At 46.8% G+C, this 26,434-nt stretch overlaps 1 protein-coding gene across 22 annotated transcripts in view; it reads right to left on the minus strand.

The window, feature by feature from the left end:
* Positions 1-26,434, minus strand: part of FBRSL1 (fibrosin like 1) — a 502,054-nt gene that overhangs the window by 87,356 nt on the left and 388,264 nt on the right. For 17 of the 22 annotated variants that reach the window (XM_064392668.1, XM_064392660.1, XM_064392670.1 and 14 more), the window contains one exon: positions 7,838-7,891. The exons of the other annotated variants lie outside the window; for them this stretch is intronic. In XM_064392668.1, coding sequence (XP_064248738.1) covers positions 7,838-7,891 — 54 coding nt within the window. The remainder of the gene's footprint in view (positions 1-7,837; positions 7,892-26,434) is intronic. 22 annotated transcript variants of the gene reach the window in all.

The following is a 26,434-nucleotide window of genomic DNA, read 5'->3' on the forward strand; positions in this document are numbered from 1 at the left end:
GAACCTCATCTTAAAGCCACTTTCCCAATCAGTTTAAGTTCTAGATCAGTAACAAGAGATCTCGAGGAGGCACTCGCTGCTGAAGCTTGAGCAAGTGCATGTTTCCAGTTTGCATGTTTGTTTAAGTAAGTGACAAAGATGGAGGGACCAAAAGCAATTCCCTTAACTAGAATTCACAAGTGCAACCAAGTAGAAAATCTCCCGCCTGCCTGTGAGGAGGGAGTCAGACTTTCTCAAAGGCTGAAAGGCGGCTCCGCTCAATGCCCGGCACAAAGCGCCAAGGGTGCAATCCTGACCCCGCTGAAGTCAGCAGCAAAATTCCCAGAGATTTCCTCAGGGCCAGGATGCTCAAACCTGTTCAGACAATTCATAAACCACCATTTCAAGGGCACACCTTCGCATGAGATTCCCAAGGGCCTTTTGAGTTTTGACTTAAATGCTTGGATTATTTTTACAATTCCAGTTATGGGTTCTTTGTTCGCAGGGAGTTAAGCAATACAAAGAACACAGCCAGAGAACAATGAAGGCATTACCATGCATGATTTGTCTTTAAAAAAATTCTTCTTCTTTTCATGAAGTTATAGATCCAATTTCAGTCTTTATTATCACTTTGCCATGTGAGAAAGTGGTTCTTAATTTTAATAAAGGAAGGGAGCTTCATATTTCAACAAGAGCTTAAATGCTTCCTGCAATACAGGAGGTGGAAAGCTCTTTTGCTAACAGTTACCGCAGGCCAGATTTATGGAGGGAAAGGGAAATAATCTGCCTACACCAAGTAAATAAACCCTGTCTAGGACATACCTAACAGTGGGCAGTAGCCCAAAGACATCTTGTCCGATGAGATCATTTCTGCCCCCTCCATTTTAAGGGAAATTAAGAGCTTGCTCTGCCAAGCACATATTAACATTTCACTTATCACTAAACTCGGGGTCCAAGCAAGTACATATGCTACTGCAGTCTGTGGTGCACGACTGGACTGATAAAAATCTTTCCACCACGTTAACCCATCTGGAGAAAGAACCATATATGCAGCTTTCACTGAGATTACTAGATAATTATCTTCCTCAAATCTGCTTTGTCCTTAGAAAGGAGTCTGCAGTATATCTAAGGAGGCTCTCATCTAAAACTTAAATGTGTTCTGTTTCATCTGAAGAATGACAAGTTTAACCCAATTCACAAAGGCTTTGAAAAAATGCTACTAGTGGCCCACCGCTCCACTGCATGCTACCATAGCAATTTTAAATCACAAATGCTAGTTGGGTTTGGCCAGCCAAACCTTCAGAGCTATTCCAGTTTGAAATCTACTATGGAAATTTCTTTTCCCCCAAACATGACCAATAGCCCTGTTATTTTCCAGCCTTTCCCATAAGACCCTGTTTACATTAGCACTGGAGCCATAATACCAAAATCTGTCTTTAAATATGGTCCTCACTGGTAAAAAGTAAATATAGCTTTGCAAAATTGTTTTTAAATTTTGTTCCATCTCTGTTCTGGCAAAGGAAATGAAGCCAGTTGTAACCTCAGTACCAAGAATCTGGTTTAAACACATCTCATGCTGGAACTGAAATAAAAATTTGATGCAACATACATTACTTAGATGATCTGTGTCCCAACTTGGGCTGTGACCAAAAGAAGTGACCTGGGCAGCAGCTACACATTCATCCAAACAAACAGGACTGTGTGAAGTGCAAATATTCCCATTCTCCACTCAAGAGCCTCAAGATGCACAGCCAGGTGAGTGCCTTGCCCATCAAGGGCGTGCTGGAGAGGAGCACACAGCACAGGTGGGTGACCTGGCCACTGGGACACACCACCTGGGTACTTTCCATACTGCATCAGCACAGAGGGACAATAGGTTATTTGTGTCATTCATTGTCATTAATTCCACACCCTGAATCTCTGTACTAGGGGGGAAAAATAACCCTAAGAAATTGAGAGCCACGTATGGAACACAGTTCTACTGACAGAGGACTAACAATAAAGTCGGTAAGAGACTTCCTAGCAAATTTCAAGCCAGAGCCAAAGACAGAAATGCAGCAGCAACCAGCATTTTTATCTTCCAACTCGCTTGCATACAACTCCCAGCAAAGGGATTTAGCTGTGATAAAAAGGGCTGTGAGATGCCGAAGCGAGATATGGGGGTTTTATGATTCTTTCCAGGTAGCTGAGTACGAAATCCCTGCCCCTTTTTCTCCTGGGGCCATTCATCTTCCCCAGGTGATGGAAAGCCAATCTCCCAGCAGGTGGGCCTGCTCCCGCAGACCTTAATGCTTAATTGCCACAAATCAATTCCAACCTTGATGCTCAGGCTGCTGCTACCCCATCCCTGTTTCCACCCTTCTCCTCACACTGATTGCAGCCTGGGATCCTCTCATGTTACTAAATCCATCTTTGGACACAGCACCCAGGAAAAGCAAAGCTCCAGACACTGCTGGCTGTAGCCAGTGCCATGAGCTGACCTTACACAAGAACAGCCACCCCAAAAAATTCAGCTCTGCGTCCCTGTGCACGTGTGCAGACACACATGCCTTCTATTTTATTTTTTTGTTCAACTGGAATTAATCAGGAATGATAAACACTGTTTGTTTCCTGAAAGCAGCAGTGGGGGGATGAAATATGCCTCTTAAGCTTATCAGCTTCAGCGCCACTGAAGAGAAAGCTGGCTTCTAAGCCCAGGGATAATGGGCTGTCCTTTCAGGAAGGTATCAGAGGTCTCAGGAGAGGGAGACAGCACAATGGTGTGACCTTCAGCTAATAAAGCCCACCCTAGAGTCCAAAGAAGCTTGGGGAATATTGACAAAAGTTCATATTTACAACAGCCTGGACCCTTTCCAGATACCATTACCAGTCTAGAGAGCTGCAGCCTCTGTATGTACACTCACACAGGCTTTTATTCTGCCTCCTCCTTTCTTTCTTTGTTCCCATGCTGGGAAAAAAAAAAAAATTAGTCAGAAGATGGCAATTCTTCTGCTAACAAGGTTCCAGCAGTATTCTTCTTAAAGAGTTATTTAAAAATTTCAGTTTCAACCTCAGCCCTGCCCTCTACTTGAAGGAAACTCAAGGCCTCTTGCAAGGATTCTTGGTGCATCATCGTGCTCATCAGGAAGAAAGCATATGTGTTTTTGTGGAAAATCTGCTGATTTATTTATAATTCTTTAAACAAAAAGGCAGCCAACATATTGTAAAATGAGAATGTTGTTGGGTTTTTCTTCAAACAGGCACTGGCAATCAATGCAGCCCAACAGAAATACACGCCCAGAGCATTTTCAGGCAGAAACTGATCCCCCCCAGTCTGCGTTGTGGTTGGCAAAATGACGTTCAGCCCATAACTAGAGTGCACAGGCATGACTGGAATACAAATAACAATAATATTTAAAAAATTGTTCATACAGTGAAAAAAGCCCATTTCAAAACATAAAAACTGTTTGAAGCTGGAGTTTCATTTTTCTGCCTCCTAAAATCGTTCCAAAACAAATATGTTAAAAAAAAAAGGTTTGGAGGAAATCTGTTTTCAAGGGTAATTTCACTGAAATCAATATTAAATCTTAAAACATTTAATGGAAATAACATCTTCAGTGACAGAACTATTTTGACCGCACTTTCCAGTCCAGCTACATGCCAGTCTGCCATTTTTTATCTGCTTCATAATTCATCTTTGCCATCCTGAAACTAATCCTGTTAGGGATCAAAAGGGATCCAAAACCTGGAACAGGTTAGAACTTACCCCAATAACATCTTCTAAAAGATGCCTCTGTATCGTGGTGGTCTCATTTACCACGCCAGTATTTGACAGGCAGGAAGAGGGCTGAACAAACATCTATGGAGACCACACACTTCTCACTTTTGCAGGTTTTTTTTTTCCCAGTGAAGAACATGCTTCCACCAAGTGCTACAGTTACATCAGCTATGCAGGCTCACAAGCAGTTTTCTAATTTCCTAGAGTTATGGCCCAAGCAGGCATTTTATCCTTTCTCCTTAATCCCATCCAACCATATTTGCAATCAGGAGAGTTCAGGTGATGGATTGCAGCCTGTCTGAATCCAAAGTAGTCAAATTAGCTATTAATGTTGTGCTTAATGTGCTCACACAAACAAGGTCATTGGTTGCATCGAGACTAATAGAAGATGACACACATTGGGACTGCACAGCCCAGGGGACTGCAAACAGGATGAAAAGTCTTTGGTTTATTGCCACAACTTCAAAATCAAGCCTGATGATGCAGACATCCGACCCATGCTTAGCAGTCCAGCTGGGATCCACTCACAGCACAAACCCAGGGGAGCACTCAGTCCCCTGCCACCTCAAAAAGAGGTGCTATTGGCTCAACTGCAGCCACATTTTGATCCCTGCCAAGATTAACCATCCTTCTTCCTGGCCCCCAAACACCGCTCCAAGTGACATTCATCCTCCCTCTTGAGATCAGCTAACAAAATCCATCAGCAGCAAGCAGCACAGAACTCAGGAAGTGGTGTAACATATCCAAAGAAAAACAGAAAGAGTTAATAATGCCATCAAAAAGATGAAGACATGTTCATCTTGGAAAAATACCAGCTAGTTCATCTGTGGGGAAATACTCCTCAGGACAAGTAGGAAAAGTGAAAGGTATTGGGTTCCTCCAGCAGGAACCTGGAGTTCTGCTTGGAAAGCTGGAGCCCACTAGGGCAAAATATCCCTTACCAGCCCACCTGAGGGACCAGAGACACAGAGAAGACTGCTCAAGCAAAGTAAAACACCATTTTCTATTAATAAGAGAAGGTGCTACACAAGATAACATGAAACACTCGGAATCAGTTTCAATTTCTCTACCCACCATTGCAAGGATGAGAAGTGACATCTCCTGGCTGCCACCAGGGCCCTCTCTAAGGGTTTTCATTGCCTAAACCTCTACATCAGCACTGTTTTAATAACTATAACAGCGAGTTCCTATTGAGAAGCTCCAGAAACAACTGTCTGGTAGTAATTTTATACCTGTTTTCCATGGCAGAACCCCCTGGCTCTCAGGAAACCATGGGATATTAAGTGTATCCCAGAGAAACAGGCAGATCCAGGACACGTCTTCTGCTGCAGTGGATGGGCAACTGCTCTGAACTGCTGCCCTCTCTACTTCCAAACCACAAACACTCAGAAAATGCCTTGCTGTTAGGGTACAATTTTAATAATGAATATTGGAGTTACAAGGCTGAAAAAGCAAGCTCTATTCTTGAGAGGGTGTGATAATCCCACCTGTGGCTGTTCCCAGCACGCTCTCCTGCACCCTACCTTGAAGCACAAAAATGGGAAGCATGAATGGCCTGCTTGTGATGTTACATTATATGGCACAAGGTTTTGTCTTTCTTGAGTGAAGAGGTGAAAGAAAAAAACAAAACAAACCAAACCAAACACCAGGGCTTGAAACTGCAAAGAATTAAGCCTTAATATCAGCCAAGCTGGATCTCAGAAGCCTGATTCCCTCTGAATTTCTCCTTGCTGTTGTGACGTGCTCACACTGAAAATTTTCCCCTGAGCAACTGCCTGACTAAAATACAGCACACCCTTACCATAAAGCCCTTTGTTAAAACATCTTTGCCATAAAGCTGCAAAACCTTGGCTCCCAAGTACATTAAATCGTTATAAACCTGCCTTCGTTTTAACCGCGCAGTATTTCAAAACACAAAGCGCTTCTTCTGAGAGACAGCACTTTAATGAGGAGAGGGGTAAAATATATAAACCAAACCTCATTATAGCATAATTTCCAGGAGACAAGCATGCTGTTATAAAAGGAATCCATGGCAATAGCATTTCACGTAGCTTGAAGATTTAATACTTTTAAAAAGCCACCGCTACTTCCAGCCTTTGGTGGTGTTTTGTTTTGAGCGTAAGAGAAACAGCCAAAATTATGGGCCCACTGTCAGCTATGTATTTTATATTTTGTAAATTGTTGCAAATGGTGGATTCAACTCGAAGGCATGCTCAAAAAAAGTGTAATGGAGTCAGTAAGAGTCTCACTGCAAGTTACTGTGTATACTTTTTCCTTTAAACTTCTGCATTCTTAAAGGTTGTTGCTTTAAACACCATGATGGAGCATGGACAGGGTAAATTACCCAAACCAGATCAAATTCATACTGGATTGAAAGTACTTATAATGACACAGTTTGTTCATGTGTTAACAGTGAAGCCAAAGAAACCTATCACACTACAAGAAAAATCTGGAGTATTAACAGACAAATGAAAGTAATGGATACAACGCCATTTAATACCACCTGTCAGATAAATCAGGGTAACTGGCACATCAAAGGGACTGCAATTAGTTTCCAAAAATGAGAATACTCATTTTTCTTTAAACCTGAAACTTGATTGCTTTCTACAAAATGACAAGTGGATCAGCCTCCCCCAGCCAACGAGAAAAATGTTACTGGAGAAAACTGTTCTTCCTAAGAACAAATTATCTATCAAAGGAGCCTCCTGAATTACACCGGCCTACAAGACTTTTAAACTCAATCTAATAAGAATTGCCATTATTGATTACAGTTCTTCCACATTAGTCTTCCAGTTGTAACTTCTGAAATGAAAGCTTAGCAATGATTAGGTATTTACTACAGTCAGTAGAGAAAAATAGTGAAGTAAAAGATGACCATAAAGGCCACCAAAGAAACAATGTACCTCTTTTTTTTTTTTGAGAGAAGGAAAATAAAACAAGCAAAAAACCCCAACCCCCACCCCTCAAATAATCCCATCCCAAATCCAACAACAAGCAAGGGGAGATGCACTTCATGGCAGCTTTGACTTAAAGCACATGTAACACTGATTGATGGGTACTGAAAGCAGAGACACCTGTGGAAAATTAAACCCAAGCAAGCACCAAAACTGGGACAGGTTTTTTATGTTTCTTGGTCCTACTTTAGAAATCTATGCAAGAAGGATCAGAATTTCAGGAAATGATCATTCTAGCTATTGTCACAGATCTGGGTCAACAGCAGGGTAAAAGTTGACCTGTAATTGATGCCTATAACCTGGTTAGGATAAGCATTTCCTCTTATCTCTTTGCTGCAGCTTATGACAAATGATATTCTGGACTGAAGGGTGCTTATGCTCCCTGATTACCAGAAGGTTCAACACTTACTACATGGCTACAGAGATGGAGTGGCACTTCTGACTGCAGTTCTCAGAGAGGTATCTGAGCAGAACACAACACGCCAACCCTTTTCCTATATCCAACATCCATGATTTTGCCATTGAAGTCCTGTTTCCGAGGTACTTTTTACAATTTTCATTTTTACTGATGTGACTCTTGTTTCCAGGTTTAGAGCAAAAGGATAATAGATTCCTCCTTCACCAACATCAATCTCTTGTAAATCACAAGAGATGCTTCCAGCTCTTACCACCTTGAGCATGGCAGAAGACAGCAGGCTGGACAAGTCTGAGGCAGCACGTCAGCACACAAATTATAACAGGATGTCTGGTGTTAAGGTAACCCAGCCTAGCACGTGCCTTCCCTTAGCTCAACTTTAATATTTTTCTGCTTGGCTGTGCAACTAAACCTCAAGGAAGAAGACAGCTGCAGCAACTGCACATTCTACTTCTGTTTTACAGTCTTCCCACTTCCTCCATTTATAGCTGAGGGTTTGGGGTGCTAGAAACAAGAAGACTTATCACGAATGTGCAATGAGACCCTGAGCTAACAGGTTAGCTGACATGGAACTGTTAACAGTGAATTGGCTTGGAGACAGTGGGGAAAAAAAAAAGAGGGGGAAAAAAAGGGAGACAGAGTGAGAGAGACAGAGACAGCAACCAATTCAGCTGCAAGAAATCAAGCTAAATCAGTCCCAAGTGCCCATGTTGGAGAGACTTGATCTCATACCTTGCTTGTTATCAAGGCACTCCTGATACGAGTCAGCTCCAGTTCCGTTGCGGTCTACAGACAAAACAAAAAGTTTCATTCATATCAAACATAAATATTAGAAACGTCTCAAATGGCAGCCCTGCTGGAGCAACACGTTAGGTGCAAACAGCGCTGCTTCCTTGGGAGGCCAGGCTGCTTGGCTGACAGAAGCTGTGAGTAGTCACACACAAGGTACAACAGACTGACACCAACCCACTGGGAGGAACTCCTCCTAGTCCTGGGCAGGAGGTGCTCCCAGCCCTGCCCATGTCTCCACACTGCTGATGGCAAAGGGAGGGGATTACAGCTCCAGCTGCTCTGAGTTCCTTGAGCACTTGGAGGACGGAATACTTGGAGTTAAATCCATCATTGCACTGTTCTCTGTAGGCCCTATGAAGCACTGGTTTGAACCAGCAGAACTCAAACTACAGTCTGGAATAGATTTCTCTGGGACTGGTGGTGCTGTAGTCCTTTCTGGGTTTTGGTTGCTACATCATATTAAAGGCAGCTGAAGATACAAGAACAAGCTTTCCAGATATTACTGTCCCATGGATGCAATGTTACTGTAGGTACCACTGGGGTTATCTGACCCAGCCAGCAGCAGGGGAGCTGCTCTGTGCTGTGAAAATAGAGAGAAGCTAAGACTCTTATACACAGGTGTGCTCCACACAGAGAAGAAAGCAGACAGCTCCCAAACACAATTGTGGTCACACGCGGCCTCTCACATCCAACATGGATATCACCTAACAAAGCCCTTCATCTGCATTAGAGGTTCAGTTAGATCTCATCACTGGTGTGTAAAAATGATTTCACCTGCAGGTTAACAGAATCAGGTTACAACCTCAAATGCAAACCAAAGAATTTTCCAGCACAGCTTCTGCCCCTGCTTTACAATTCAGTTCAACCATAAAAAATGCCTGAATGGTCCTTGGGAAAAAAATTAAATACATCTGTAAACCCAGGTAAAGGAATGTTCTTTCAGCAGCTTACATGCACCTTACACACCATGTTACGTATGAGGACTAAAGCCATTGAGCCCATGAGGTGTTTGCACAACCTCAAAAAGTGAGATTTTCTACATCAAATGTCTAAGAATGCACCTGGTGCTAAAATCAGTCCTGTGTGTAACTACCAAACCACGGCACATGCTCCTACCATAGCAAGCCCAATGGCACTGGAGACAGCTCCTCTACTAGAACAGATCCATGAGGTGATCACGATTAATGAAGGACCCACTGCACCAGGCTGAGCTGGGTGGCCAAGCTATCCACAGCAGTATTTCAGCATCACCACGTGGGAACCAGCACCACAGCAACGCATTTATTTCTTTCTAAATATGCTGCTCAGGGCCAGAAGTTTACAAATATTGTTCATAAGAGAAAAAAAAAGACACTAAGGAGAACTCTGCCACCCAGGCACCTACAAACAACTGCATTTCCATACCTCCAACGAGCGACTGGTCCCTGACCATGAGGGCTTGCTGGCACTGCTCTCATGCCAAACACATTCCCTCATCAGCTGCCCCTCTTATCTCTGCTCAACCATCAACTGGTGATGGCTCCTTGAAGAGGAAGAGATCCAGATCCGAGTTAAAAGGCTTCACATTCAGCAATAGTATTTAATGAACAAAGAAGCAAAAATTGAAGTTGCCCCACTGTTTGTGTTGTGTAAATCGCAGATAATAGATCTCCCTAATCCTAATGAGGCCTTCCTATTAAAATCTTTATTAGCTTTCAGTTCTGCAGATTGCCCAAAGGCTCATCAGTTTCCCTATCTCTCAGTACCAAGATCTGCTTTAACTTTTACAAATAGCTCTAAGATATTTCTCAGCTTATCAGCATTGCCAAGCAGTCTGTCTTATCATTACTATTGCAGATAAAATAAATGAGCTCACGATGATATGAATAATGGCATTTTCTGTAGGCTGGTTTCCCATTCCATTTTCAACAGATTGTAAACTTAAGCACAAAAGAGAGAAAAAATAAAAAAGAAGACAGTATGTGTGTGTGGCTTTTTTTCCTTCCCATTTACCTTCAGCGCCTTAGAGTACAGGCTGCATTTTTAAGCTCACCTGATGAGAGCTAGTAATTAATTTTGAAAGGGAGCAGAAACACCTCAGCTCTGCTTTCTCTGAAGACCAAAACCCCAGTTACTTCTGGGATGTTTTTCCAGCTGCATTTATTGGAGAGAAGCAAGGTCTAAACCACGCTCTGCCTAATGAAGCCATCTTCATTAGTTTGCTCCTTTCCCTCGCAGCCTAGGAATACCAGTCAGATTGGGAATTGAAATCATGAAAAGCAACAGAACTGCATTTGAATTAAAAGACTGAGCTACAAAGGTCTCCGACGGCTGCTCGGGGCTGATTAGCAGGAGGCGCGTGCGGCACCACTGCGGCACGGCGCGGATTTCGCGGCGCGCCTTCGCTCGCGGATAACGGCAAAGCGTCCACGGGAGCCCAGAGCCCCACAGGGCTCTGCCTTCCCGTGACAGCCAGCAGGCAGGTCATGTTCTGGCAACCATTTTCTGCCTGGTCCCTGCAGCCAGCACTAGAGGGTTAAACGCTTTTCCGCTCCCCCCTGCAAATTCCTCGCCCTGTCACTGTATCAAGGTTATCTATTATTGGCAGTGACAGGTGAAAATTAATCTCCTAATTATTTCTTGCTGCGTAATCTGCACTGAAGGAGTAACGTAAAAGGATTACAGTACACCCTCTACGGAAGGCTTTGCTAGAAAGCCAATCATCCAGGGAGATAGAGGGGATGTGGGAAAGAGATATTTATGACGGATTTCCAACCATTTTGAAGGCGGAATGCACTATAACTTTATAACAGACAGCTCTGGAGTGAGGATATTCTTGCAGGTATCTTAATAGCCTAAACACTTTTTATTGTCGATTCCTCCAGGAAAAAAACCCTAAGATTTATATCCATTATTGTCCCTGATTCTCCTCTGGAATAGCAGTTACTGCAGGAACAGCATCCGTGTACAGATGTTTTTTACCCCCCACAGAAACATTACGGCAAACAATGTACCCAGACTGCTTCAACTCAATATTAAAAATCTTGCAGCTACCTTCCACAGCAATTTAACTGTAACAGTTTTATACAAGAACAAAAGCTAGACTGAGTACTTGCAAAAATAAAAGCATTTTTTGAAAAATCCCATTTTGTAAGCAAGCTAGAAATATCTTTGGTAACAACACAACAGCCACCTTGAAATGCTGGCTTTGGGTAAACTCCAGCTCTTCTCTCACCACCCACCAGAAAAGGAGGTTTATTTTTATAGTGATCAAGATCACACATTTATCTTTAACCCTTCCCATGCAGCCATATAAGGCACAAATGGGTGTTTTCAAGAACCTGTTTTTTAAGTCCATGCCAACAGCACCATTCTAGTTGAAGTTTCGAAGAACAATCAATCACAGGTTGTGCTCAAAATTACATTAGCTACCTTGAGAAATGCTGTCACTACCTGTGCCTCTGAGATGGTCAATGCAGGGGTTCCTGTCTGTGAAGCCCTAACAGGACAGGCAGCAAGGAAAATCACCACTTGCAATCAAGTCCTGACACCAGTATCGCTCATGCTGATCTTCCACTTCCTTGATGGCAACGGTGCAGAAATGGTTTCTACACGGTGCAGAAACATCACTAATTCCTTCATGCACACTCTCAGTGCTTAAATCCAGCACCACACTCGTAACTTTTGGAAAGCCAAGCCCTGAAACAAACCTGGACAGTAAGACACCCATCAGCAGCGAGTGGCCAGCACTGTGTTTCGTGCTTCCATGGACCAGGATCTCATGGCTGAGCACAGCTCAGTGACACTGGCATGAGCTGGGGCAGCATGGCACAGCCGAGCACAGGTAAGTGACACAAGTGACAGTGGCCTGAGCTGGGGCAGGATATCACGGCTGAGCACAGCTCAGTGACACTGGCATGAGCTGGGGCAGGATGTTGCAGCTGAGCACAGGTCAGTGACACAAGTGGCGGTGCCCCGAGCTGGGGCAGGATGTCGCAGCTGAGCACAGGTAAGTGACACAAGTGACACTGGCATGAGCAGGGGCAGGATGTCGCACTGAGTACAGGTAAGTGACACAAGTGACACTTGGCATGAGCTGGGGCAGAATGTCGCACTGAGCACAGCTCAGTGACACTGGCATGAGCAGGGGCAGAATGTTGCACTGAGCACAGCTCAGTGACACCGTTGGCGGTGCCCGAACTGGGGCAGGATGTCGCACTGAGCACAAATCAGTGACACAAGTGGCGGTGCCCGAGCAGGGGCAGGATCTCACGGCTGAGCACAAATCAGTGACACAAGTGGCGGTGCCCGAGCAGGGGCAGGATCTCACGGCTGAGCACAAATCAGTGACACAAGTGGCAGTGCCCGAGCAGGGGCAGGATGTCGCACTGAGGACAGCTCAGTGACACCGTTGGCGGTGCCCGAGCTGGGGCAGGATCTCACGGCTGAGCACAGCTCAGTGACACAAGTGGCGGTGCCCGAGCTGGGGCAGGATCTCACGGCTGAGCACAGCTCAGTGACACAAGTGGCGGTGCCCCGAGCTGGGGCAGGATGTCGCACTGAGGACAGGTCAGTGACACTGGCCCGAGCAGGGGCAGGATGTCGCACTGAGCACAGCTCAGTGACACCGTTGGCGGTGCCCGAGCTGGCGGCGCAGTGCCCGCCCGTGGCCGCACGGTGGCGCCGCCGGGCCCGCAGCCCCGCACCGCGGCGGGCACCGCGCCCGAACGCCCCAAGCTGGAGCGCAGCTGCAACTCCAGCGACAGAAGCCGGCCGAGCCGTCCGAAACACTGCTAAAGTCACCAGCGCTCGAGCTTTTAAATGAGCGGCTCAAATTAGGCAAATTCCCCAGCAGTGACAGAGGTGCGAAGGTTGTGCATCTTTTCCTCTGTTGGTTTTAACACCTCTGGGCCAGGCTGTGGCTCCTGGAGCCTCTCCGGACTCCGAGCATCAACAGTGCTGAAGGGCAGGTGTGTGGAAATGGATTATTTACCTCCTTAAGGCAACTGCTGCTAAAAGAGTAAGACTCTATTTAAGTAACTTTTAACAAGCGCTCGCTTCTCCATCTCAAAGACAACTCCTAGGTGATCCTCAGGATATCACAAAGACTCTGAAAATATGTGTCCAGCTACCAAGTTTTGCTGAATCCACACATCACCTATATATTTCTATTTCTATATATTTCATTTTCATCAGCATGAGAGTAATGCAATTTGAGTTTCTCCCATTAAGGCTAGCGATTTACTTCTCCTAGAAGTAAATAGACAAACAGAAATAATGTAACAAAGCCTAGAACAGAACATAAGCCCTTAATGGTTTACCCTTGGTGTTAAGTAAATGAGGAAATTATTCACTAGCATCTCTCATTCTGCGGATGTTTCAATCCTGGAGTTACCTAATCTCTTACACAGTAGTTATGAGAACAAAAGAAATGTGTATGGAGGCAAAGCACCCACCTACTAACATATCAGTACTACTTCTAACAAGCCTGTTTCCCAGTAATATGTTTTCCTGATGGAAATCTGAAGAACAAATTCCTATCCATAGGCATTTTCCCCAAATGCTCCATCATCAACCTCATTATGTGATACGGAAATTCTCCCAAGGGATATTATGTAATGGCAATCCCTCCTTCCTCCCCCTAAGGAGTATATTTCTCATTACATCTCCTAGTAATTGATCAGTCTAGGAAATCATTTCTGGTAAAACCATATGTTTCTTTACCTAGTTTAGAATTTCCATCTTTATTCAGAAGGATAAAAAAAAAAAAAAACTTCCAGGAGATCCTAAAATTTCCATTTCTGATGCATGATGCCAATCTTTCCTCAAACATGCTACTAAGCAAGGAGTAACACATTCTTATACCTGCCTGACCTCAGATATTGCAAATTCATTAAGTCATTAAAATTAACCATCTTACATTTCCTAACCTGATGATACAAATAATTTTATTTGAATGGATTTTAAAAGACTGTTTCATATTCCAGTGTATTGAGACACCACAAGCCCTAGATATTGCGGGTCATTCAACATAAGGATGCAGGGAATCAAGGAATAAAAAAGAAAAAAAAAAAAAAGAAAGTATTTAAGGCAGAAAATGACATACACATCTGTGCTCCCCAAAAGTACCACACTGCACAGACCAGCCAGCTGAAGAATGCAGCCCTTTTCACTGCCACTTCTGTCAACACATCACCACCAAACATCCCACCAGGTTTTACTTTAAAAAGCAGCAACAGCAAACACTAATGTTTATACCCCTTGCTCAAAGTTAACACTTGAAGACGGCACATTCTTGAAAATCAGAGGAAAATAAATATCAACTACTGCTAAATATCTGTAGTTTGTCACTGGAACCGGAGACATACTCCAATCCCTTTTTAAACTTCAAAATACCAGAGCTACGTGTGACACTGCTGTTTGATTTAGCCAGCCCAGGCCACAAGGTCCAGCAGATGACTGCATGTCCTGATAGAATAACACTGGGATATATTTTACTCCTTCGTTTGTTTATGAGAACAGACTGCCCCTCTCAGATAAACAAGGCTTAAGGTTTCACTCAGAATAGCCCACCTTCCAAACAAAATAAAAAAAAAAAAAAAAAAACCCACTGTATATCAGTGAAAACTTGGTATCCGGCTAAACAAAATACTGTCTGCCTTGTCTTATAGCATTAATCTCCACTGGAAAAGAAAATCAGGCATCACAAGCTGGTGCCTTTTGGCTTTAGCACAGGGCAGTTTTAGGGAACTGCTGTCAGCAAAGAAGAAAATTCTTGAAGAGAGCATTAGGAGCCTGCCACTTGTGGGAAGTTAATGCCGTGTATATAATTCAAGCAGCTCACCCTTGTAAGTCTGTATGTGGGGAAAATCGGATTTATACATAAACATAAACCTCTGAAGTAAATTCTGATCAGGGATGACCAAAGATTTAACTCTCTAGAAAGAAGAATGGTAAGACTCTGTTTTCCTGTAATACCTTGGCAGCCTCTTCCAGTTGAGCAAGGCTTTCTTTCAAGAATTGATAACGAAGTAAATAATTCCACTTTCTGCGGCACAGGGGAGACCAGTTAAGGACGCTCTCCAAGACCCAAAGCAATCATTCAGAACAGTAACTTACATAACAAGAAATTATCTTTGTTACAAAATTAGGTTAAAAGGACCTCAGATACTGTAACGTTACAAAAAATCAGGACATGCCTTGAGAAGATTAGCTGCCAAGCAGCCTCCTGAGATAAATTCGCAACTTCAAGAAGATTTTACAAGCCTAAAAACCAGTTTAAATTCCAGAGAGGAAAACAAGCCTTTGCCATTTAAAAAGGTCCTTCTTTCCTTCCCTCTGCCCTCACCTTATTCCCGAGCCCTTTCTCCAAACCATCTTTAGTTAACCAGTGACCTGGAAATCTTATTTCGCCTCCCCCTCCCCTTCTCAAATTTGTCACTTTAAACATACAAGGTTTAATTTCTTAATTGGATTAAATTTTTCATTCAGGCTAAGCAGAGGGGCCCCGCAGCAGGCGCGGGGAGGGGAGCGGAGCCCCGCACCCCGCGATCCAGCCTGGCCCGCACCACCTGCCCGGCCCGGGAGCGGCGGCGATTCCTCCGGCCAAAAGACACACGGGGGAAAAAAAAAAAAATAAAAAAAAAATCCACGACGACCATTTTCAGACTCGCTGTTCCTTGCGAGTAAAGGCGTTGTGGCCGCAGCGAAGGGGTTAAACCGCCGGGCACGGATTTTTGAGTTTGTTACCGATTTCAACAGCCAGAAATCCCAGACCAACACCGGCCTCATCCGGCAGCCGGCTACAGCGCCAGCCAGCCCGCAACACCCGGCAGAGCCAAGTGGCGATATTCCGCTCGAGGGGGGCACCGAGAGGCCCGGGGAGCCGGCACGGCCACCCGCGGGGGCCGGAGGGAGCAGCCCTGTCCCCCGGGTCACCCGCGCTGCCCCGGCTCGGGAGCTGCCGCCCGGAGAAGGCAGAGCTTCAATATTTATTATTCACGCTCCCCGCCAGGGTGGGAAGGGGGATGCGGTCGCACTGGAGGAATGTGCGAAATGGGGTGAAAAAAAAAGGAAAAAAAAAAAAAAAAAAGGGCAGCTCGGGAGCGCATCGCATCCAAGCAGCTCCGCGCTGCTGCGCCTTTTTCTTGTCTTCTGTTTTATTTAAACACACCCAGTTTCTCCCGCAAAAAAACCCCTCCGTAATGCTGCTCGGAGAGCTCCTCGGTTCGCCTCCGGGAATGGGCAACGAGCGGCTCCTGCCCGTCCGCATCCCGACCCCCGCTCGGGAGAACGCGGGGCGAGCCGCCCCGGGGAAGCCACCGGGGCTGGCGGGGCCGGGAAAACCGAGCCGACCTCTCCGGCTGCACCGAAAACGGCGCAAGACGGGAAGAACAAAAAAGAGAAACACACAGAGACCGCACGCACGGAGCCACCGCCACCCCGGCGGGAAGCGCGGCGATTTCCTCCCCTCGGCTGACCGCAAAGCCGCCAGCTCCCCGGCTGGAAAACACTTCCCCCGCCAGAGAACAGGGCTCGGGGAGGGCTGGGTGGGGGGTCCCCGGCGCGGAGGCTCCCGGCCGCTACTCACCGCGCGGCGCGCAGACCATGGCGAGCCCCGCCGGCCCGCCGGGCCCCCGCGGGATGATCCTCCGGGCGCGGCCGGGCGGGCGCGGCGCGGAGCGGAGCCGCTCGGGGCCCCCCCGCAGCAGCACAACGCGGCTCCCGGCCCGGAGCTGCCCCGGGGGTCCCGCCGGCCCCCGCCTCCTCCTCCTCCCGCCGCGGTGCTCCGCCGCTCGCTCCTTCCCTCCGCTCTTCCTGGGGCTGCAGGCACAGAGTCTCCTCGATTTTTTCCTTGTTTTTATTTTTTTCCCCCCTTGGTTTGTTTTTTTGGGTTGTTTTTTTTTTCTCCTCGCTCCCCCCGGTCGAACCCGGGGCTCAAAGTTTGCGCCCCCGCGCCCACTCAGCTCCGGTGCCGCCGCGCAGACGGCGCTACGGGTCCATCACCCGCGGGGCCAAAAACACACCAAGGGGTGAAAAGCCCACGGACGCACCAAAAAAAGCCAAAAATACAGGGAAAAAAAAGGCAAAAAAAAAAAAAAGCAAGAGACCCAGGCGGCGACTCCGGCCGGCATCCGAGGAAGGGAGCAGAGGAACGCTCAGCTCCGCAGGCAGCGCCAGCCCGGCCCCATCCAGGGGCTTCCCCCGGCGGCGGGTTTCTTTCTTTCTTTCTTTCTTTCTTTTGGTGGTTCACGCCTCGGTAGCCATTATTCCCAAGCACGGACGGGGAGGCACCGCGCCGAGCCCGCTCCGCTCCGCGGCGGCGGTGCCGCTCCCCGGGCGCTCCGCGGCGCGACTGCTCCGCGCGGCCGCGGCCGCCGCGCCCCGCCCCGCGCCCGCCCGCCCGCGCCGCGGGGCCAATCCGGCCGCGGCCCCGCGCCGCGCGCGCCCGCCGCGCCCCCGGCCCCGCCCCGCCGCGGGGGCGCGCGGGACCCGCCGTCGGGGCAGCCGGGCGCGGGGGCGCGCGCCGCGGGGGCGCGCGGGCGGGGGACGCCGGAGGGGCGAGAGGGAGCCCGGGCCCAGCGGCGGGGCGCGAGCGCCAGCCACCGTGTGCGCGCGCACGGCGCCCGCTGCCGGCCCCGGGGCTGCCTGGGCGCGCGCACGGGCGCAGGTGCGCAGGGGCCGTGCGGACACGGCCCGCGTCCAGGTGCACGGGGTGTGTCTGCGCGGCAGGTGTGCGTGAGCCGTGTGTGTGCACTGTCCCCGCGTGCACTGCATGCGTGTACAGTCTGTGTCCGTGTGTGCACAGTCTGTGTGTGTATAATGTGTCCGTGTGCACAGTCTGTGTCCCTGTGTGCACTGTCTGTGTCCCTGTGTCCAGTCTGTGTCCGTGTGTACAGTGTGTGTCTGTGTGTGCACAGTCTGTGTCCATGTGTCCAGTCTATGTCCGTGTGTCCAGTCTGTGTCCATGGTCTGTGGCTCCATGCAGTGCGTGTGCCGTGTCTGTGTGCACAGCCAGCATGTGCATGGCCCGTGTGTGTGTGTGTGTGTGTGTGTGTGTGTGCAGGGTTGAAGGGTGAATGAAGCGTGTCAGTGCTCTCTGAATGCCCGGCTCTGTGCATCCCTGGTGTGCGTGTGTGTGCACACTCCCTCCCCCCCACCAGCCCGTGGATGGGCTGAGGTTGGGCTGCTTTCCCTCTGTTTTCCATGTCAGTTGCAGCCTCCTGTGTCCCTGAGATGCATTTGGACCCCCAGGGGATTTGGTTCCGGGCAGAGGGAGAGGAGAAAAGCAAAGGAAATGTTAATCGTGATTAACCTTCCCCATTGTAAAACAGTTGTTAGTAGGTATATTTAAAATATAATTACTATTGCCGTGATTCACAGGTGCTTTAATAAATGGTTAATCAATGGCCACAGGGCCAGCAATCCCGCTGCCTGACATGCCTGGTTAGCACCTGCTGCAGTAAATGTGATTCACGGGATGGGGCCAGCCCCTGCTCTCCTCTCCCTCTGTGGGATGGGGGTGTCACTCCCTCGAGACCCCACCACAGCCCCTGTTCACTCAGCCTACACCCCAACACCACGGTCTGCACTGCTGGCCCTCACTCAGCAGGATTTTAGAGTTGTCCCCAAATGGCCCCAGCACTGTGACTGCCCCTGGGGTAGGGGAAAGGAGCTGCCCAAGCTTGGTCTTCAACTGGCCTGCAGAAAATATCTGAAAATCTTCAGGGAGAAAGGCGGTAAACATCTGTATACTATTAAATCCATTAGATGTGTTCATTATTTTATATTGATTGGTATATCACTACACAAAGTTAATATATTATGATTATTAGTATATTGTTAAATCATTAAATACGACAGCAGACGCAATAAATAATTTCCAGGGGATCTCAGCTGACATTTAGAAATTGATGGGTATGTTTTTCCCTTTGCTGGCTGCAGGACTGCAGCGACGCTCTGGCTGCTCTGACTGATCTCATCCCCCGGCTTTCCTCTGCAAGTGAAGGAGCAGAAAGAGCCTGCTCTGCCATGCCCAAGTTTGCATTTTAAAAGATGAAGCTGAATTAATACGAGCCCCAAAGAAACCTGTTGGACCAGGATATTCAAACCACTTGCGTGAAACGGGGAGCCACAAGAAGGATCCACACTGGAGGCTGTACCTTGGTGTTGCTCTGGGGGAAGAACACCCTCTTGCAACACCAACAGGGTTTTCATGTGAAAACTCAGGGATGGAGCTGCCCTTGTGTCAGGAGAGCTGCCACCTGCCTCCTGCAGGTACCCACCCCGACTGGGGAGCACGAGCATCCCCAAACCCTCAGCCCAGACTGCAGGTCACGGGGGGGTTGTGGATTTATGGCACAGCTCCTCACGAAGCAGCAGATGTTGGAGAGCATGCACATCTGTATCTTTACAGCAGGGGAGCTGGATGCCAATCAGGGTTAATTCGGGATAAATTTACAAGAGCTCACAGCATGACCCAAGGTACCTCTTTATTGGCCTACTACAGGCCTGCTAAATGCATTGGCCGACTACCACACATTAAAGCCACATGAGCTTGTATGTTCAAAATGTATTTTACAGGAAGACACAGGGATAGAAGAAGGAGGAGAGCCTGTGTCACAAATGACATCCAGATGTGAAAACACTGTAAATACAAACATCAAAAGGCTCACCCCTCCACATTCTGCAAAGACAACATTGGAGAAAGGACTTGCTGCATTTAAACAAATATTCTCAGCAAGGAAGCCAAGGAGCCTGCTGTCCCTGGTGCACAGCAAACCCCCATGGATCCAAGTGGGAATTAGCCATTTGTCAAGGCAAATATGCAGCAAATATTATGCCATCCTCTAGACAGTTCAACCTTGGATCAGGGGCAAGGAAACAGGATGGAAGGGAAGGTGTTTTGCTAAGAAGACCAGAAGTTTAAATCTAATAACTCAAATCTGAAAACTGCACTCCAGAAAGCTGTGATTATTTAGATAAAGTCTCCAGGGCTATGACATACTTCTTAGTAGAATTGATACCATTCAGGGACAGGACTTAAGCCTTGCCAGTTGTATGAAATAACTAAATAAACAGGTGCCTTTTTAAGCCTCATTATTTGCTGCAGTGAAGATAGAACTGGAGTGATAGCCTAGAAAATCTGGGCTATCTGGTAAACCACTCAGTAACATTGTTTTAAGAGGATGTGGGAAATGAAAGGCCATTCTCTTGAAAGGGTTCTAAAGAGCTCCAAACCTCTATTTGCATGGACCTACAGAAGAACTGGCAGTGAGACATGATGAGTGAAGGACAAGTGTTCTGGAGCCATGCACTGATCCCATCAGTCACCTGCCACTTTCCCTTCTTGCCTACTTCTGACTGCAGTAGAACACAATGGGGACAAAGGTGGTTTGAAGCAGCACAGAATTAACCTAAAGTAGCACCAATGGCAGGGGAAACCACTTAACACCCTTCCAGAGAGGCGGGATTGGTGGCTAAGTGCACACAGGGTGCAACATCAGATGCTCATTTGGTGCTCCCGGTTCAGCCCTCGAATGTGCAAACCACGATGACAACATTGGGTGTTGCTTGCTTGAACTCTCAGAGCACCACGGCCAGGCACCGGGCTAGGGCAATGTGAAAGCCACGCTGAGATGGGGTGTATTCTTGTTTTCTCGTCTTTTCAAGATGCTATCTGACCACCAACTCCTCACACACAGCATGAGCAGACCACACGAGGGACTGCACACTGAGCTGGTGCTGATGGCTTGAAGGTGCTGGGACGCCAGGGTGTGGGGCCAGCGTGATTGTTCTCAGAGATGAGACGAGATGAGATGAGATAGGCTGGGGCTATTGTTTTCACTCAGGCCTGACTCAAGGCTGCAGGATCACAGCCATCCACTCCACCAGCATATCTGTCTCAAGTGGAGAGCTCTCCCTCGAGACAGGATCCATCAGACCAGACTGATGCTTGAAGAGAGCACGGAAGACTCTCACCCCGAGACAGAGCACACTTCTTATTTTGGAGCTAAAAGCTTCAAGCAGCTTGATACAGGCAGTGCTGACAACAGACGGAGAAAGCACTTAACCATTGTGTTGCATAAAGATATCATGAGGAAATCAGGATTACACAGCAGAGAGAGTAGAAAAACACTCAGGAAGAGCTTGGATAAACTCCGGGCGAGATTCAATAACAGATGCTGCCGCCTCCTGCATTGTGTGTCCCCACCTGGGCTTCTGCTGGGAGGCAGCCGGAGAGGAGTTTTATTGAATCTGTTATTGAGCCTGCTCCCAGGCTGGGGCTGTGCTAGGTACCCTCACAGGGCCTAAAGCAGAAGTGAAGTTACACCGGAATTTGCAGTGCAACTGTTAAAATATGCTCTGATTTGCCTCAAAGCCGGTGTGTGCGGGGCGAGGGAGTGAGGAGGGGCTGTGCAGACAGCACTGGAGCAGGACTGCAGCTCTCCATCCACCCCAGAGCCTGCTGGTGACGCACAGCTCCGCTCCCAGGCCCAACAACACTCCAAAACTATTTAGCCATCGGAGGATCACATTACATGCAAAATCTATAGCTGCTCAAGAGCTTAATTTTGACATACAATTTTCACTTGCTGAACAGCAAAGGGAGGGGAAGTCTGAAACTGTCTAAACAAAAGAATGTTTTTTTCCACTGCACTTTCAAATGTTCATAAACCGAACAGAATACATTTAGAGACGGCCCTTTGCCTCGGGGCATCCAAGGCTATGGCTCCAATTAAAGAGAACAAGGATACAGGAGGTGGTACCTCCAGTCTGATTGCTCTCGCCTGGGGCAGCTAAGCCTCATGAATAAACACTGTTGACTCTAACTCTCAACAAAACAATTACACGTTTGTTTTTAGAATACATTTTCTTAGCCTTTCCACTTGCAATTTTTGCTACTATAAACTAGCCAGGACAAGAATAAATACCTTTGTGATTCTCTAAACATCCTTGTAATTGCAGTGCTTCACTCATGAATGTGTATTTCGACATCAGAAAAGATCTTGAGCGATAAGACGAAATGTTTCTTTGAAGTAACCTTTCAGAATTAGATGCAAAATATTTACAGCTAATTATTATTACAAGAACTCCTGTACACACACTGCCAGCCACAGGAGTGAAAACCTTATGTGCAAATCCAGTTACCTTTGAAGAACAAAACCACAAGGAGACGGGTGAGACTTGTATTTGTTTGGACTCTTGCCAAGCGTGGTGCAGCCCCCGGGGTTCCCCATCTCCCATGGATCTGTCAGCCCTCACAGACTCCCTCCTGGCAAACCATCCCCAAAGGGATGCTCCTGAGACACTGGGGGTGCTTCCACACCTCCAAAGTGCTGGCTCAGCTACCTCCTGGATGCAAATGAAAGGAGTGGCAGGATTTCTACAGCTGGGAGAGTCTAAACAGAACAGGTAGTGGATGAGTTGTCGTTTTACTGCGTTGGAGACCCAGCACAGCTCTTATGGCAGCTAGGACAAAACCTGGAGCTTTCACAAGGACAGAAGAAGACAGCTCCAGCCAGCCCTTTCTGGGCTCAGGTTACTTGTAAAGATGGGTGCAGAAGTAAAGCAGAACTCTGGTTTCCTGCTAAGGACAGTGATGGAAGGGGAATAATTATTTACTCAACTTTTAAAGGATTTTTTTCCAGAAAAACAACCTAGTGCTGCAAAGGAACAGCCAACACCAAACACCATTTCAAAATGGCAAGCCTTAAACTGCTTAGAATAAAGATTTTGGCCAATAAATAACACTTTTTTTTTTTTTTCCTTAGAAACACTTCCAAACTGGGTTATTATCCTCCTTCTCACTGTTAGTGTGAGGATGAGAGAACATGGAATGGGAAAGTAAGGGAGAGCCTGCTACCCTGTGGACTTGGGAGCAACTCAAGCTATCCTTGTTCCACGTTCCAAGGCAGACTACAAGAGATGTTGCCTGCTTCTATATGTTATTTATACATTGTGTTAAGCAACAATGTGCAAATGAGCTGGAGTACAAAACGTCAGACACGGCAAGATGTTGCAGTGCAGCACAACACAGCACAACACAGGGAAGCGACACTCCCCATGGGGCCCTGCATCCTAGGAGTGTTTATACTCCATGGGATAATTGGGAGCACAGCCAGCTCATCCTAAAATATACAGCATGGCTATGGTTAGGCATCGCATCTGTAACATATACAACTTTAGATGTCAAAGCATCTTTGTTTGAAGTCAACAGCAATAAAAACTACATTTGTACGAGAGCTTAGCATGTGGGAATACATATTGCTAAACCAGGATGTTAACACATGGCCCTCCTCAGTTGGCTGCTGCCAAAAGTATGCCTTTCAAAATTGGGATCAGCATGCCAATAATCTGCAGGATATTTTAAAACTTGGAGAAGTCTACAGCTATCATCCTGTATTGGAGAAAACTCTTTTTTGGGCACATTTACCTTTGGTAGAAACTGGCATAACTCCCTCTACTTGGAAAGATTTGGGTCCTTAGCATATATGGACATGTTATGTGTAAAAAACACAGAAGGATTAATCTATCCTGTTTCATTTTGCAGAAACTTTGCTCAGTCACTTAGTGTCAAATTATTCACTCGTGTAAGTGAAACTTTCAAATGTACACAAACTTTCAAATGAATACAAACCTATCTTTCAAGGTTGCTATCTTGCTATTATTTCATTAAGGCACACCAAAATTACAGTAGAACTGTGTTAAGCTTATGGGATTTCTATGAATTTCCTTTCTGTATATTAAACTTTAAACAAATATTATGATTGTATTCCAAAGGCTTGAATGGGCTGATGATTTTGAAAGTGCTACTTTGGCATCACTGTACAGCTCCATTCTTTCATGTATGTTTTGTTGTAACACAAAGAAGCTCTATTTATGAAAAGCCAGTCTTAAATCTATAGTTTGTGAAGCCATAATTTGTGGTTGCAATTGTGGTTAATTTAACAAAGCAAGCCTTTTGGTTCACAGTGCACCATACTTACTATTTTTCATAAACTATCAGAGCAAAAAAAAACCCCTTCAACATGTCAGATATATGATGATCCAGCAATGTTGCAATTTTCCAACTCCTATTTTGTGGTATACCATATTATATGCACAGGAATGCTACATAATTTATTCTGGAGCACAGCCCTGTAATTATTGCTGGCAAACTACTAATTACATACCGCCATCAAATCTAACCATTTTCCCAATAAAAAACCCCTGCTTTCGTGTGGAATACAGCAAATCCAGCCCTCAGTGTACGCATGTTTTTATTTTAACACGCATGCCATATGGTATTGATCCTCCACTCACATATACTTCACCTAAAATATCTGTACTGACTACGGGATTCTGCAGGCTTTGTGCTGTGGCACGATGCCATGGAGCAGAAAAGGTCTCAGCTCTGCTTCTGCACCAGCATCTTCCTCCTTCCGAGGGCCAAACCTCTCAGCTCACACGATTTCTGGCTTGGTCAAAGTCAGATTCAGGCCCTGCTACAAAATGGGTGTCTAGATCTTGAGTTCCCCAAACTCCAGGATTGGGGAGTTTGGAATTTTAGCACCAGTTCATCTTTAAAAGCTACAGTATGGCTCTGCTTGTGGATCCCCCCAACGAGTACAGTGGTTAGCCCTGTCAGCTGGCCACAAAGCTGCTCTCTGCATCCCAAGGAACTCTATGAGCCGTGGCACATTTCAATTGGAGAACTGCACAGCTTTGAGATGCTTCTGGGGGAAAAAAGGAGGGATTGTGGGGAAGAGGGAGCACGCAACAAAATTCCCCAAAGATACTGCCCTACATACACTGACATTTCCAGAAATTGGCCAGCCTGCAGAAGCCCCAGTGCTCCCGTGCAGCAGGGAGATATTGAAATATGGATTTGTTTCAGTGTTTCTGCTCGAGGCTGTGCGTGTCCGGCACACTCGGGGGGTTCAGGGCATGGCTGTCCCATGCCCAGCCTGCCGTGGGCTGCCAGGGAGAGTGGTGCTGCAGCTTCCCAGGAAAACACAGGGCGAGGTGGGAGCTGCCTGCAGCGCTGCGGGGAGCCAATTACGGATCTGAGGCTCCAGGCTGCTCGCCTGCAGCATCTGCCCGAGCGGCTGCGGGGCTGCTGCGCTCACAGCCGGCAGCAGCAGCACCTGCAGGGATGTGGCCGAGGCCAGCACAGCTCAGCAGCACAGGGCAGATGGGGCTGCAGGAGCTGCTTTCCCTCAGCAGCATTCCCTGGAGGGCATCCCAAAAGCTCTGGGCAGCCAAGGGCAGGGGGAGAAGCCCAACTAGCATCAGCTTCTACTGCGTCGTTTTTCTTTGTTTGCAGAACCCCCTCCCAGCTTGGGGGGTTATTCTGTCCCCCAACATGACCTCTCTGGATTCTATCCTCCTGAGCAATGCATTTCTGACTTGGCAATCAAAACATCTGTGAGGCTTGTTCCCTTTTAAAAACATGACAAACGGCATAGGTATGTGAGACAATTTTCTTAATCTTTCTCCATTTTCTCCTATTTCCAAACTGCAGTCAGGACTGACTGCGGAGCAAACCCCCTCTCTCACTTGTCTGAAGGTCTGGAGCACTGCAAGGAGCTTGTTGCACACTTTGATGATAATGTGTGAAATGAAGCAGCCAGGGGCGCTTGTGAAGGATGTCAGAAAAATCCCAGTGGAGCACAGTAACCCCAGCGCCTCCGTGGCAGCACAGGGCACGGGCTGCCAGCATAGGGCTGCAAAGAGCTGCAAAATCTGGCCCAGTTCTGGTAAAACATGGAATATTTGCTTAAGTTTCTGGCATTTGCTCCGCAGTATCCTTAGCAGCTTTAACAAGAATAAAGCGTGCTTTGCATGCCAAGCAAGTTGGCTGATCTTAGTCATGGCCTTGGTCAAACACAAGGAGTTGCTTGACAAGAAAGAACTGCCACTAAAAACATTAAAAAATGTTCACAGAACTCGCAGCTTGCAAGTTTAGTGTTGCACCTGAAGCCTGAAGGTCTTTGGGAACTACCCTCAACATTCATCTCAGCAGTTTCCAGGCACCAACACTCATTTTCCTCTTTATATCTCTGTTCTTATTTATTTCACAGCTACAGAAATGGTCGGTTAAAAAAAAAAAAAAAGAAAAAAAGTGACAGGTATAAGACTCAGCTCATATGGATAACTCTGGAAAAAGAGATTTTCTTCCCTGAGACTACTTTCAGGTTTGCTGCTATCAGCTGAGGATTAGTCAGCTAACATGGCATCTCTGTTGACATACATTTTCTCCCCACAGCTAAGACAGCTTAACTACTTTATGCTCCAGAATATTGGAATGGTTAACTGCATATTTTCCAAAAAAAAATAAAAGCATCTCCTACTTATTAAATTGTAATTCTGCTTTTAGTATTGAACTGGAATCCACAAAGAAATAAGCACCTGAACACCCATTTGCCTCTACAATATGCTCAATTCAAAAGCTTGAAGTATGGTTAAATAAATAAATGAACAGAAGTAGTTGTTTGGCCATTCTCACAAGAGCACAGAATCCATTTAAAATCTTGCATAAGTATTCTTCTTCAGCACATACACACTACAAGGATT

Source organism: Passer domesticus, chromosome 17 (genome assembly GCF_036417665.1).
Source record: "Passer domesticus isolate bPasDom1 chromosome 17, bPasDom1.hap1, whole genome shotgun sequence".
Classification (NCBI taxonomy): Eukaryota; Metazoa; Chordata; class Aves; order Passeriformes; family Passeridae; genus Passer; species Passer domesticus.